Source organism: Triticum urartu, chromosome 2 (assembly GCF_003073215.2).
Source record: "Triticum urartu cultivar G1812 chromosome 2, Tu2.1, whole genome shotgun sequence".
Taxonomy (NCBI): Eukaryota; Viridiplantae; Streptophyta; class Magnoliopsida; order Poales; family Poaceae; genus Triticum; species Triticum urartu.
Window position 1 is genome coordinate 607,096,544 of NC_053023.1, and position 13,897 is coordinate 607,110,440.

At 50.6% G+C, this 13,897-nt stretch overlaps 1 protein-coding gene across 1 annotated transcript; it reads right to left on the bottom strand.

Annotated features, from left to right (window-relative positions):
- Positions 1-10,282: 10,282 nt before the first annotated feature.
- Positions 10,283-12,173, bottom strand: LOC125533770 (protein G1-like4). Its single transcript, XM_048697127.1, has 3 exons — positions 11,986-12,173; positions 11,796-11,882; positions 10,283-11,420 (listed from the first exon to the last, which is right to left on the bottom strand). Exon 3 carries the CDS (start codon positions 11,407-11,409, stop codon positions 10,804-10,806), a length of 606 nt encoding a protein of 201 aa, XP_048553084.1. The 5' UTR covers positions 11,410-11,420; positions 11,796-11,882; positions 11,986-12,173; the 3' UTR covers positions 10,283-10,803.
- Between the last annotated feature and the right edge of the window lie 1,724 nt (positions 12,174-13,897).

Here is a 13,897-nt window from a genome sequence, read left to right on the forward strand (position 1 = left end):
TTCACCTGAGAGATGGAAGTGCGAGGGGAAAGTACAAAGAACCATATATACCATCGCTTTCAAGGAGGAATACAACGCCCATAGGTGTCTTGACCATCACAAGGAGTGATAGATTTCTCTTGGTCACAAAACCCTAATGCCAACACATCAACCAATTTTGGATTCAGTGCCACTAGGCATGCATCCATGAACCAATTCGCGTGGGCTCGAAAGCACCTAAGGGGGCAGGGGCGGAAGTCTTCATATCTGGTGTCGGAGGCCGACACTGCAACCCTGACACCACATATGACATCTCCCTGTCCAGGTGGCCGAGGAGACTAGTTGAGGCCACCACCTCAGTGCCCAAAGCTGTCAGCATGAGTGGTGAAGCAACGAAATCGCCATGACCACCTTGCTTGGTAGCCCGGCTTGCCCGTCGAATGTCTTTGGTGGCGGCAAGAAGATCGAGGGAGGCAAGGAGAGAACATTGGCATTGTGATAGGGTTAGGTCACCACTGTGTCGTCAGAGAGAGAAGCGACTTGGGGGCAAGCAAATTGTTTCACATTTTTGTTACTTCATTATTTTGTGCTCTTTGTACAATAATTTTAAAATGTGCAACTATTCAATTTCACTTAGACAATTAATCATTTACTTAGCTTGTTTACTTAAGAACAAGCACTCTATTCTGTATATGTAGACACTCTATTCTGTATATGGAATTCTTCCTTTGAGATACACGAGACAAGTGAAGATCAACACATGTATATATACCACTCTCTTCGTTCAAAATATAAGGTGTATTACTTTTTATAAAGTCAGACATGTCCATGTTTGACCAAGTTTCTAGAAAAGATATCAATATCTGTATTACCAAATTCATATCATTTGATCCATCATGAAAAGTTTTCAAATTTTATCTATAGGTATTGAAGGTTGATATTTTCTTCTATAATCTTGGTCAAACATACAATCGTTTGACTTGCACGAAAACTGATGCACCTTATATTCTTGAACGGAGGGAGTAGTAGTTAAGCAGAGTAATGCCATAATTACAAAGCTTTTCATTCCTCTCCATTCATTCAGATGTATATGGTCACAACAATCCTCGCCAACAATTCAGTTATTGAGCAAATACTTGTGGGTACTAATTCCAAAGTCATGTTTAAACCCTTGATAGTAATTTGCCATTTTATCTAGACTCTTAGCTGTCATGAAACTTCTCTTGTTAAGGAGTATAAATGTTTTCACATCCTACGTGCATGTCGGGGGAAACGACACCTATGGGATCACTAGGATCCCTTTTTCTATGGTTGGCGGGCGCAAGGTTGTGCAAAGAGCGGGTCTAGAAGCCAGCACGAGGATCATTTACCTAGGTTTGGGCCGCGAGGATGCGTAATACCCTAGTCCTGCTTTGATGTATATTTGAGTGTTCTTGAGTTCTTGAACTAGCTACGATGCATGTGTCGTCCAAAAGATCCAAATCCTTCTACAGTACGCCTCGGGCCTCCTTTTATAGCCAAAGGGGCTGCCATAGTGCCACACGGGAGGTGGAAAGCTATAAAGTGGTCAAGTCTATCTCCTGGCACTGTGGGAAAAACGAATTTAATGCGATGCCGACGTGCCCTTCTCGCTTTATCGGGGATGACAAGGAAGCTCATCCCAGCTGTCGCCGCCTCGCCTGGCTTCGACACGTGTCCAGACTGATGAGATGCGTAGCGCCACGCTGGCTGGGTGTTGAGTTGGTGCGGTGGCAGTCTTCACGAAGATCTGCATGCCACCACACAGGTGCTTGCCGAGTTGGCCTAGAGGGCGCACGTCGCCACGCAGGTGCCTGCCTAGCTGGTGGGCTGGCAGCCGCATGGGAATGGCGGTGGAGTCTTGGCAGATGTGGCCCTGGCCACGGCCCCGCGGAAGTCTTCGGCAAGAGTCTTGCTGGAGCCATGGCAAGGGTCTTGCCATGGTGTCGTGGTCGTCCCCGGCAAGGGTCTTGCTGGTGGTCTGGCAGGTATCCTTGGCAAGGATCTTGCCGAGGATCGTCGTCTTCTGGTCTCCACAAAGATCTGCATGCCACCATGGAGATGCCTCCGGAACCTCGGTTCCAAAGTGGTTGATGGTGTTGGAACTCTTGGGTTCAAGGGTGGTGGCTTTGCTGGTGTTGGGCAAGTTGCCCCGGCAAGGTTCTTGCTGGGGCTCTGGAGGCCGTCCCGGCAAGGGCCTTGCCGGGGGAGCTCACCTCGCCCTTTTGCTATTCGTGTTTCTGGCTTGGTGTTGCTCTGGTTGTCTTTTGGCTTTGCTTCCTTCCTCTGCCCCGCCAGGCATAGCCGCAGGCGTGTCTTCAACTACCCGCGCACAAGTAAAGGGGTACAAAATAGGACCCATCCTTTTGTGCACCGACGGGAGCCCCCGGGCCTGGACCATACATAGGCACGACGCGTTGTTGGGCTAGGCCCAAAACGGTACGCGTGCACACGGGGCCGAGTTGTACCGCAGTAACTCCCTCGCCCGTCGCACTTCCCCACGACCCACGTTGAATGCGCGACATGGGGGTCATGCGTGGGGCGGTTGCTGCCCTCATGCGTTACATCGTGGTAAATGGTAAAGAGGTCGCCTTCCCCATAAAAAAGGAAAAAACTGCACGCATGCTGCTCATTTACCCTCTGCGCCTCTCCCAATCTTGAAACTGTTGTTCCTCTCTTCTTCCTCAGGCTAAATATTCAAAGTTCTCACCTCTACTTGCTTCCGCTGTGCCCCCATTGCTCTTGATCCTTCGCCCCTCCCAGCTGCCATGCCGCCCAAAACCAGCAGGGGCAAGGGAGCGGCCAAGGATGCCTAGGAGAAGGAGGCGTCGGAGATCGAGTCGGCGGCACGGCGGACGAAGCTTGCCTACTTCCCATTGATGGTCGATGTGATCCACCTCAAGGACCTCTTCTTGCCCCTTTGGGGGAGGAAGACGACGGGGCACCCTACCACGCGCGTCGTCCCCGCCGATTTTGCCAAGGAGGGCCCAAATCGGTACCATTTCTTCATCGATATCTTCTCTTGCGGGCTCTGCCCCCCTTTCTCTGATTTCTTCAACGACGTCATGCACACCTACGGCTTCCATCTTTTGGATCTCACGCCGAACGCAGTGGCGTGCATGGCTCTCTTCGCCCACCTCTGCGAGGGCTTTGCCGGGGTGCTCCCTAGCACGACGCTCTTCCGCCACTACTTCTTCCATCCCATCCAACTAGGGGGCGCCATCTATGAGAGCATCGCCTGGATCCCGAGGACCAGGAGAAAGGCATGTACCCAAAGGGTGCCCAGAAGGAGAGGTGGGAGGAGTGGTGGGGCCGGTGGTGCTAGATCGAGGAGGATGACCCGCAGGAGTTTTGTCGGGTTCATCAGAGCCCGCTGACCCGCGGCAGCGACTGGAGCAACCTCGATGCCAACGACAAGAAACTCTCGATCGTCACCACCAAGATCCATCGCCTCACCATGGTCGGGCTCACCCTCGAAATGATTGGGGCAGACTTCATCAATTGCTAAATCGCCCCGCTGCACAACAAGGGGAGGCCGGCCTAGGATTTCAGGAATGCGGCCGACGTCAAGAGGCTCCGCCCTGGCCTGAAGCATAACTTCACGGTGATGGGGCATGCCCATTTCTGTCAAAGGCTCTTTCAGCTCGACGTGGGCAGCGACGGCATGGCTGAGAGGACCGGCAAGGCCGCGAAGGCCGGCAAGGCCATCAAGGGGCCCCTGTTCGGGTTGCCAGTGGGAGTGGTCCCACTGAGCAGCAACTATCGTCAGTCTGCCATCATCGCCATGATGCTGGACTTCAACGCACATGGCCTTCACCCGGCCTGGGCCAAGCCGCCAGTGGAGAGGGTGCAAGAGTTGTTCGACACCTTGTCGGAGGCTTATATCCGCATCGAGCCGCTGCTTATCCAGGACACCATCAAGGCGGAGCTAGACTACATCGCCGCCAGGGCGGCAGAGGCGGTGCTCGCCAGGGTGGCCGGCAGCGCTGGCAGCGTGGAGGATGAGGTCGACACGGCCGTGGAGGAGAGGGAGCTCGCCCAGTGGGCGGAGTCTGCTAGGAAGGCCAGCGGCGCCGGCGATGAGGCTCCCCTTGTGGAAGAGGTGGATGACAAGTTGTCCGAAGAGGAGGTCGAGGTGAACGACCGCCCGGCCCGGTAGGATCGCGCAGCGGTAGCCGGCCCAGAGGCAGTCCGTGCGCGAGACGATGGCGATGAAGGTCGCGACAACAAAGAAGACAGTGAAGGCCGAAGTGGAGAAGAGGATAGCAATTGCTTCTTCCTCGTCCAAGCGGCATCGGACCCCGTCCCCTTCTCCTCCTCCTCCTTCGGACGGCACCTTGGAGGCCGAGTTCGACCTCGGGTCCTTCAACCCGGCAAGGAAGAGGAAGCTAGCGGAGCAGGAGGTGGAGGACAAGTAAGTATTCTGCCCCCATCATTTCCTGACCTTACGTCTGTGCTATCTTCCTTTGATTTGGTGTCATCCTCACAGGGACACGGAGACGCTGGTGCAGAGGGTGGCGAAGAGGGCCAAGGCTTCAGCGGGCACCAAGCCCCCGGCGGGTACTCTGCACACGCCACTGATGGTGGAGAGCATCCTGGACAGCAGCCCCCGGCGTGAGCCCGCCACTCACTCCTTCACCGATGAGCCTTGGGGTGTGAATCTTTGATGCTGACCTTGTCGGGTTTGCAGGAGGAGAACGGCAGCAGGAGGATCTGCCGAGGGCCACCCCCAACACGCCGCCCCCCTCGACTACGCCGCCCAGACGGGCGTCCCCGGCAAGGGCATCGACCACCGAGCCCACACATATGGAGGAGGAGGGAGCGAGCTTGGGCGCCGGTGGTTCTGCCCCGGCAACGAACGTTGGCGGGGAAGGTGCCACTTCTTCCTAGCCTGGTGCGGGTAAGTGGTTCGCTTCTCCTCCCTGTTCCTTCTTCTTCTTTCTGAATCTCTGTCTTGGCTCCGTCTCATTCCCCATCTTGGTATCCAGGCCCTTCCTCCGCAATCCGGGAGGACGTTGACACCTTCATCGAGGAGATCGCCAAGGATTCCGAGGACGAGGCCAACAAGATCACCGCTGAGGAGGCCGCCAAGACCACAGCTGAAGAGGCCGGCAAGGGGCCTGCCGGGGAGGCCGGCAAGGGGCTTGCCGGGGAAGGGTTGGTCGATGATCAACTTTCCTCCTCGGCTGCCTCTGGCTCGGGAAAATATTTGAAGGTGTGTGACGACCTGGTCGTCCACCTCCCAGGAACGGCGAGGACCAGGGCGCCAACCAAGGGGGAGGTGTTCGATGATGAGGTGCTCGCAGCCGCCAGGCTTGTGGTTGTTGATGAACCGAGCGCCGGTGGCGGTGGTTTCCAAGAGGAGCAGCTCCTCCAGGCCATGAGCGTCAACTTCTACAAGCTCCAGGTGCTTCACTGCGCCCGCCTGGACAAGGCGAAGTCCAGGATGTCGGCGGTGGACAAAGCGGAGGCGGACCTCAAGGAGCGCGTCACTGAGACGCAGGCCTGGTTCCGCCAGGCCCATGATGAACTGAAAACTTCCCAGGACCAGTTGGCTGAGCGCAAACAGGAGCTCATCATGAAGCAGGCTGACGTCGAGAAAGCCCAGGAGGCGGCGAGGGAACATGCCGCCAAGGACGAGGCCGCCCGGCACCAGCACCAGGCCGAGCTAAACTCCGAGGAGGAGGACCTTGCCACTCGTGAGGATGCTCTCGCCGCCACACTTCGCGGCCAGGATGAGGAGGTCGAGAAGCTCGTCGCACAGTGGACCCAGGAGCTGGAGCAGAGGCACAAGGAGCACTCAATGCTCAAGCCCTGGTCCATGCCGGCAAGGTGGCGGAGCTGGAGGTGGAGTGGGATGGGTTAAAGGAACGGGTCCTGAAGCTGACGGAGGAGAAGGATGTGGCCAATGGTGCTCTGGCGGAGGCACATGCCACAGTCCTTGGCAAGGCCGAGCTGCTCTCCAAGGCCAACGACGCCATCAATAACCTGAAGCTGAAGCTGGAGGGCCTTGAGGGGACTCTTTTGGAAGTCAGGGCCCGGGAAGAGACCCTGGCCAAGGGCCTGGAGGAGGAGAGGCAGCTGCGGAGGAACGATGCTGCCAAACACAAGGAGTACGCGGAGAGCATAAACCGTTGGCTCAGCCGCCTCGCCGACGTCGCCGGCAGGATGACCACGAAGCTGGCCGCCATGGGGGTGCCTAATGTGAGGTACCTGCCGGAGCCAAACGTGAGTCCCAACGCCAAACTTACCCTATTCTTTGAGGGCGTTCTTGGAGCGCTGGAGCAGCTCCGCTCCAACCAGGCAACTTATCTGGCGAACGAGTCCCGGAGGTTCTGCCGGGGTGCCCTGACCAAGGTACTCACCAAGGTGGCGTTCTGGAACCCCAGCGTCAACTTTGCCGACGCGTTGGAGAGCTTGCCGGAGGAGGCTGACCTCGCGGAGCTCAAGGAGCGTATCAATCCCATCATCAACTGCGTCGATGGAGTTGAGAGGGTGGAGGGCCAGCGCCGGGACTAGGCACCCCGTTTCTCGTTGCCGCTGCGAATTCAAGATCAAGGCAGTTTTATCTTAAGTTAGAACCGCAGCGATTATTTGATGTAATATAACTCTGTAGTACTTCAATATCATGCATGCTATCTTCTCATTAGATCATTCTTTGTATGTTTGCACCCTATGCTTGGTGAGATAAGGTTGCTGACGCGTAAACCCATGCCGTGGTGCCTTGAGGACGGATCCTTAGCACCCTACCGGGAAGGCGCTTGCTGCCAGGCAAACCACCTTGCCGCTCCCAGCGCGGACGCTTGAAATGTCGAGCGGACTCGAAACAGGACAAGAGCGTGGCTAGTAGCAGGTAGGCCACCTTGCCGTTCTCGGCACGGCCGCATAAACTGTCGAGCGGACTCGAGACAGAGACAAGGGCGTTGCCAATAGTAGAAGGGTCCCATTGCGTGCAGGTTTCCCATACAAGGAAATAGATCTTTCGAGGAGGACAGACTCATATGAATGAAATTAGTCAAATTTTTACATGACTTGGCTTTTCGGGGCCACACGGATGGCTGTCGAAGCTACGGATGGCACCAGAGGGCGACCAATCGACATCGCCTTCTCCCTTCGAACCACCCCGATGAAAGATTCATCACGTCAGCTCCAAGACCAGATTCCCACAGCTTGCACCACCTACCTGGCGCGCCAGAGATGTCGGCGGAAACGACACCTATGGGATCACTTGGATCCCTTTTGCTACGGTTGGTGGATGCGAGGTTGTGCAAAGAGCGAGTCTAGAAGCCAGCACGAGGATCGTTTACCCAGGTTCGGGCCGCGAGGATGCGTAATACCCTAGTCCTGCTTTGATGTATAATTGAGTGTTCTTGAGTTCTTGAACTAGCTACGATTCGTGTGTCGTCCAAAAGATCTGAATCCTTCTCTAGTACGCCTCGGGCCTCCTTTTATAGCCAAAGGGGCTGCCATAGTGGCACACAGGAGGTGGAAAGCTATACAGCGGTCAAGCCTATCACTTGGCACTGTAGGACAAAACGCAATTAATGCGCTACCGACATGCCCTTCTCGCTTTATTGGGGACGACAAGGAAGCTCGTCCCAGCTGTCGCCGCCTCACCTGGCTTCGACGCGCGTCCGGACTGATGAGGCGCGTAGCGCCACGCTTGTTGACTGCTGAGTTGGTGTGGTGGCAGAGTCTTCATGAAGATATGCATGCCACCAAGCAGGTGCTTGCTGAGTTGGCCTAGAGGTCGCACGTCGCCACGCAGGTGCCTGCCTAGCTGGTGGGCTGGCAGCCGCATGGGAACGACGGTGGAGTCTGGGCAGATGTGGGCCTGGTCGCGGCCCCGCGGATGTCTTCGGCAAGAGTCTTGCCGGAGCCACGGCAAGGGTCTTGCCGTGACGTCGTGGTCGTCCCCGGCAAGGGTCTTGCCGGGGGTCTCGCAGGTACCCTTGGCAAGGATCTTGCCGAGGATCGTCCTTCTGGTCTCCACAAAGATTTGCATGCCACCATGGAGGTGCCTCTCGAGCCTCGGTTTCAAAGTGGTTGATGGTGTTGGAACTCTTGGGTTCAAGGGTGGCGGCTTTGCTAGTGTTGGGCAAGTTGCCCCAGCAAGATTCTTGCCGGGGCTGTGGAGGCCGTCCCGGCAAGGGCCTTGCCGGGGGTGCTCACCTCGCCCTTCTGCTCTTCGTGTTTCTGGCTTGGTGTTGCTTTGGTTATCTTGTGGCTTTGCTTCCTTCCTCTGCCCTGCCAGGCGTGGCCGCAGGCGCGGCTTCAACTGTCCGTGCACAAGTAGAGGGGTACAAAATAAGACCCCTCCTTTTGTGCACCGACAGTGCGTCATTTTAATGTGGACTACGTACATGCTAAAATGAGTAAACAAACATTAAAATGCGTTTATATACATTAGACTCTGAAAAAAATAGAACATCTTATACATGTGAAGAACGGAGGGAGTAGCGAATTAGGTCACATGGTGTTAACACTTTCGTAGTAGCGGGATAACACGGCTGTATAGACCAATTTGGTGCTTATCATGAGCTCAGTGAGAAAACCTACATGAATATATAGCTCAACACGAGCGCACACCCCTAATTAGGGTAGCAATATCAATTTGACTAGTAAACATACATGGGCTATTTGGAAACAGACTACATGTATGCTTAGTTCAGATATTGATCCGTCGAATGAGATTATTTTGAACCTCGTACTTATCAAGAAATTGTGAACCTCCTAAAATGGATATGGTTTCGCTTTCATTAATACTATTAATGGAGAGTCTGTTGGTTTCGCTTTCATCACTTCCACCGCTTCTATCAATTCATGTTCCGTCTCACCGACTTTTTTTCCAAACCATGCGATAACCCCTATTTTTTTGAAAATTCAAATCGACCGCACCTCATCGTTTCTGGGAAAGAAATCCTTCGCAAAGCAATCAACAGAAATCAAATAATAATTGCCAGTATCAAGAAATCCCTTGCAAGCAAACAACAAAATAAACTAATGTAGCTGTACGTGCACAATCTCAATCTCAATCTCAATCACATCATATCTCCTTACCTTTGCATATGGATTTCCTCCCCGCAGCATATCTCATTATCAACCCAATCAAAATGTTCCTATGCTGAACCACTATAATAGACATGCACCCATTGCAACACATGGGTATTTAGCTAGTCTTGCCTAATGGCTGAGCTAATTTGTGAAGATTCGACCAATACGAAGGTTTACATACCACATGTCATGCTAATCCGTTTCTTTCCAGTATAATGAATTTTCTTTTTCACAGAAGTTCGAATATGTACTCATTTTGAAATTTAGTTTGCGGTTACTGAATTGTGTTCCGTTGACCAAAATTTATATTTTCTGCTAAAAATAGCCAAATTTGTAAGGTAAAAAATGTTGTACAAATGGTAAAGTAGACATCTTTAAGCTGGTTGGATAAACGTGATATTCATAATTTTTGGCAATGCCAAATGGAGCATAAGTCAAATTGTCTTTCCTCACTAACTCCCGGCAAAACAGAAAAAACAGTCCTATGCCGATTTGAATGCAGTACCATACACATGCCAAAATTAACTATTATCATTTCTAAATCTCTAATTTTGACAATATATGGCTATATTTTTCAGTGTATTCTCTTGACCTATCTGGACCATATTCACATGTATGAAGACCTTGTAATGGTTGGTTCATTTATTCCATATAAAGAAAAGTGCCTTAAAAAATGATACTGATGTGTTCCATTTTCAAATTATGAAACCCTTGCAGCCTTTAAGTGAATCTGCAGGTCGCATGTTTTTAACAATCGTATAATCCATCAGAAAGATAGACTGAGATGTTAAACATATGTAGCACACTGATTTCAGAGGTCAGACTAAATAACAGCAAAAACCACAAGCACACAGATCATAGATAATAACTCCAACAAGAATAACATATGCAACTCATTCAACCCCCTATCACATGCATGCATATACTATGCTTCAAGTACCAGGAATACAGAAGAACACATGGAAATAAACAGCTACCCCTCGTGCATGACAGGACAGAAGTACTCAGAAATCCATGAGAAAACCACAAGCCACATGCATCCAGCATCAAACACTGGCTGCATAGTACATGCATGCATATGCTTGCGATCCTCATGTGGTGCGAGGCAAAGGCACTGTGCCATCCTCTCAATCGTTGCATGCAACTTGTCATGCACCGTTCACATCAAACCCAGTACCAGTAGTTGTACCTGATCACTGCCTTTCGGTACCATAAAAAGGAAACGGAATAGGAAGCAAAACAAGAAACAATAAGCGATGCTAGATCGAGTTGACACATGATGCGCAGACCGCAGAACGGACACTGCACTACAGACTTACAATCTTGCACGAACCACACACACACACACACACACACACACACACACACACACACATGCAGCTAGCTGTAGCAAGAGAGATCTCCTATCTCTCCCTGCATGCATGTCCCCCTCACTTCACTTCACACTACAGCAAATCATTTTACTTGACACGATCCTACATGGAAGCAAATTAAACTAGTAATAATCTCGACTAGAAATTAACCCAAGCTAATGAAAGCCAACTAGGTCGAAACACGAGCAATGCAGCAGTGTTCGACGACGACAACTGACAGTACTAGCTGATACAAATACGCACAAATGAGAAGTGCAAAGCCATAAGCATGCGCGCGCATGCATGCATACGCGAGCGCACATAAAATATATCTGGCATACCGGCCAAATAGGAGATGGATCGACCACCAGCTGGGGGCGGGTCCTCGTCATCGATCAGCTCAGCAACCGGCGGCGGGAGGCGCCCCGGGAGGGGGCTGGTGCTGGTTGCTGTGGAAGCTGCTGCCGCTGCTGTCGCCGGTCAGCTGCTGCGGCTTCTTGCGCTTCTTCTTCTCATAGCTGACGCCGCGTGCGCGGGCCTGGTGCTCGCGGACCTCGCGGAGGTAGAGGCGGACGGCGCGCGCCGCGAACGGGTTGGACTCGGGGCTGCCGCCGTTCTCCTCGTAGGCGGCGCGGAGGCGGCCGACGAGGGCGTCCAGGCTGCCCCAGGCCTGGCGGAGTGGGCACGGGCAGGGTGCCGGCGGGCTCGGGTGGCCGAAGAAGGGGCAGGCCGAGGCGTGCACCTTGGTCTTGCCGAACTGGTCAAGGTAGCGCAGGAACTCCAGGACGTGCGCGCCGCTGCACTGAGCCAGGCTCAGCGGCGGCCGGTGGTTCCGCAGGTACTGCCCGAACGTGTTCCAGTCGCGCCGCTTCTGCGCTTCGTACCTGCTCGGCGACTGCGGAGTGCCCCCTGAGACCACGGAAAGCGAGGAGGTGATGCTGCTCGAGGAACCGCCGCCGTTGCCCCCTCCAGACAGAGGGCTGTCCGGGTTCGCCGACAGGTCCATGGATCAGCTAGCTGAGCAGGAAAGGGAAGGAATCATACTCAAGCAAGTGTGACTGTGATCTGAAACTATTTTCTATTTATTTAACTTCTGTAGGGAATTCTCTTACACTTTTGTTTGCTTAAACAAATGAAATAAACTACAACTTGCTATTAGAAAAGAAATAGCACTGCTCCTACATATTCGAGAACCATGATGAGGTCAATGATTACATGTGTACATATATATAAACTTGAGCTAGCGATCTGTTTGGTAGCAGCTGGTTCTCTCCTCACCATTCGCCACTGCAATTGATGCTTTTAACTTTCTATATAAGCAGTAGATGCAGAAATATTTAGGACGAACAAAGAACCTGGAGATCTTTCAGGAAAGGAAAATTTTGGAATCACCTTTGGTGGTGTTGGCAGCTGATCTTGGTTTGGCGCTCTCGGAATTACTGGGCAAAGCCAAATGGTGATGGAGGTTGGCTTGAGAATCTGCACAAAGATGGAAAACATCAGAGGACACATACAAGAAAGAAAGAAAGAAAGGTTATTTTGAGAGAGCGATCTGGAAAAGCTCATATCTGTTGCTTCTTACTCGGTGGTGGTGGTAGCCAGCAACAGCCAACAGTTGCTTGTGCTGGCTCTCATAGGTCCATCTGGTGGTTGGGAAGATGCTGGGAGAGCAGCAGCTTCATCATCTGTTTGTGATGGCGTGGGGGAATTGTATGCTGCTGCCTCTATTTTTAGGGTGGGATGCCGGCGGTGGTGGATGTATTGTTTGGCCTAAAAAGGGGAGATGTGAAATGACTGAGACATGGGGTACACAGTTGTGACCAGTGAGAGAGTGGAGGAGATGCACTGCTAGTACTGCTAGGGCTTTTAGGTGCTGAAGGGTGAAGCAGGGACACCGAGTGAGAGATGAAAGGTGACATGACAAAAGTAAATATTTTTCTAATTGATAGGTCGGTGTACGGCCTAATGGGGGTGTCGACTTGTTTCTAACTGGTAGTCATTTGATGTCACCGGTCTAAAGTTTCACAATCATACCAGCTTGGCAACAAATATCTAGTAAGAAATTAGGTTCCTTTATTGTACGTTCAAACAGTCTAAACCCATTACTTTCACCATTATGTTGTACTAATTAATACAGTACTCCTTCTGTTTCATAAATGTAAGACCATTTGGCAGTTTGAACAGAGGGAGTACATGTTTAGGAGACCAAATACTTTACATTACTATGAAGTATGTATTGTAACAAAGTAAGACGTTTCGGCAGTTTATTTCCAAAACATCTTACATTTGTGAACAGAGGGAGTACATGTTTATGAGATCAAATACTCCTTTACATTACTATGAAGTATGTATTCTGACAAAGAAAATAAATTATTCGATATTGTTCTGATAAGTGTTGATCCTGATATTCACAGAAACGGGCTAATAAAAACTAAGTGGTGTTTCTGGAATACCATAACATGGCCACTAAATCACAGATTTATCATTCCCTGTTGCACTCTCCAATATATATAATCTAGGCATGTCATTCCATGCGCCATGGTCCACTAGAATCAGCGTTTATTTGACCTGATTTTGGTAGTTTGAAGGAGTAGGATGGACTAGGATGGACAATTTCCAATTGCAAGTGTGCAATATGGCCAGACTTTCGCATTGTGAAAACAATATGCAGGACATACATATATGCCTTGGTATAGTTAAGCCTTGATGTATTGCATACTCATATTTGAGTGACATTCTGTCATACGGTGAAAAAAAATATTCTTCATGATGAACTACATGGAAAATGGAGACTATGCAACAGGTGACTAGGACATGGAGTCACATGCGAAAAAGATATCGATCACATGCTCCACGCGCAATTCTACATTGGATGATACCTTTAAATTTTCATGGTTTTCTTTCTATTTTTCAGATTATCTTAACTTTCAGTCAATTTTGCTAGTGTTTTATCGAGATGTAATTTGTATCAGACTAAAACATTAAGGGGCTTCTTTGATATACATGATTTCTAAAATGTAAACATATGAAGAAAAAACATAGAATGTAATATCACGCCCACTTCAATTGTTGAATAGGAGTATGTAACACAGTTTTTTTGGTTACACAATAGAAAAAAACAAAGAATTCTTCCAAATGCGTTTGAGTCAATAAAATTTATCTTCTGGAAAATAGTGCTATGGAATTTTTTCATCCCCTAAAAAAAGGAATCTTTTCATTACAAAATTTCTAATATTTGTTTCAAGGATTCCAAATTTTGAAATTCGTATACGAGAAAACTTTGAATCAAAGAGACCGTAACAAGGAATATAGAAAGCAGTGGCATATACGGTTTCTCTTATATTTTCAAGCTAGCCATGCATGCTATAGTGACAAATCACTTAACCAAAGATTCATTTTGCTGAGGGCAATTTTAGATTCATGTATGCATCTATGCACAATCATATGTAGTCAATTAATTAGTTCATAAAGAAAGATCGTAGACCGGAAAATGT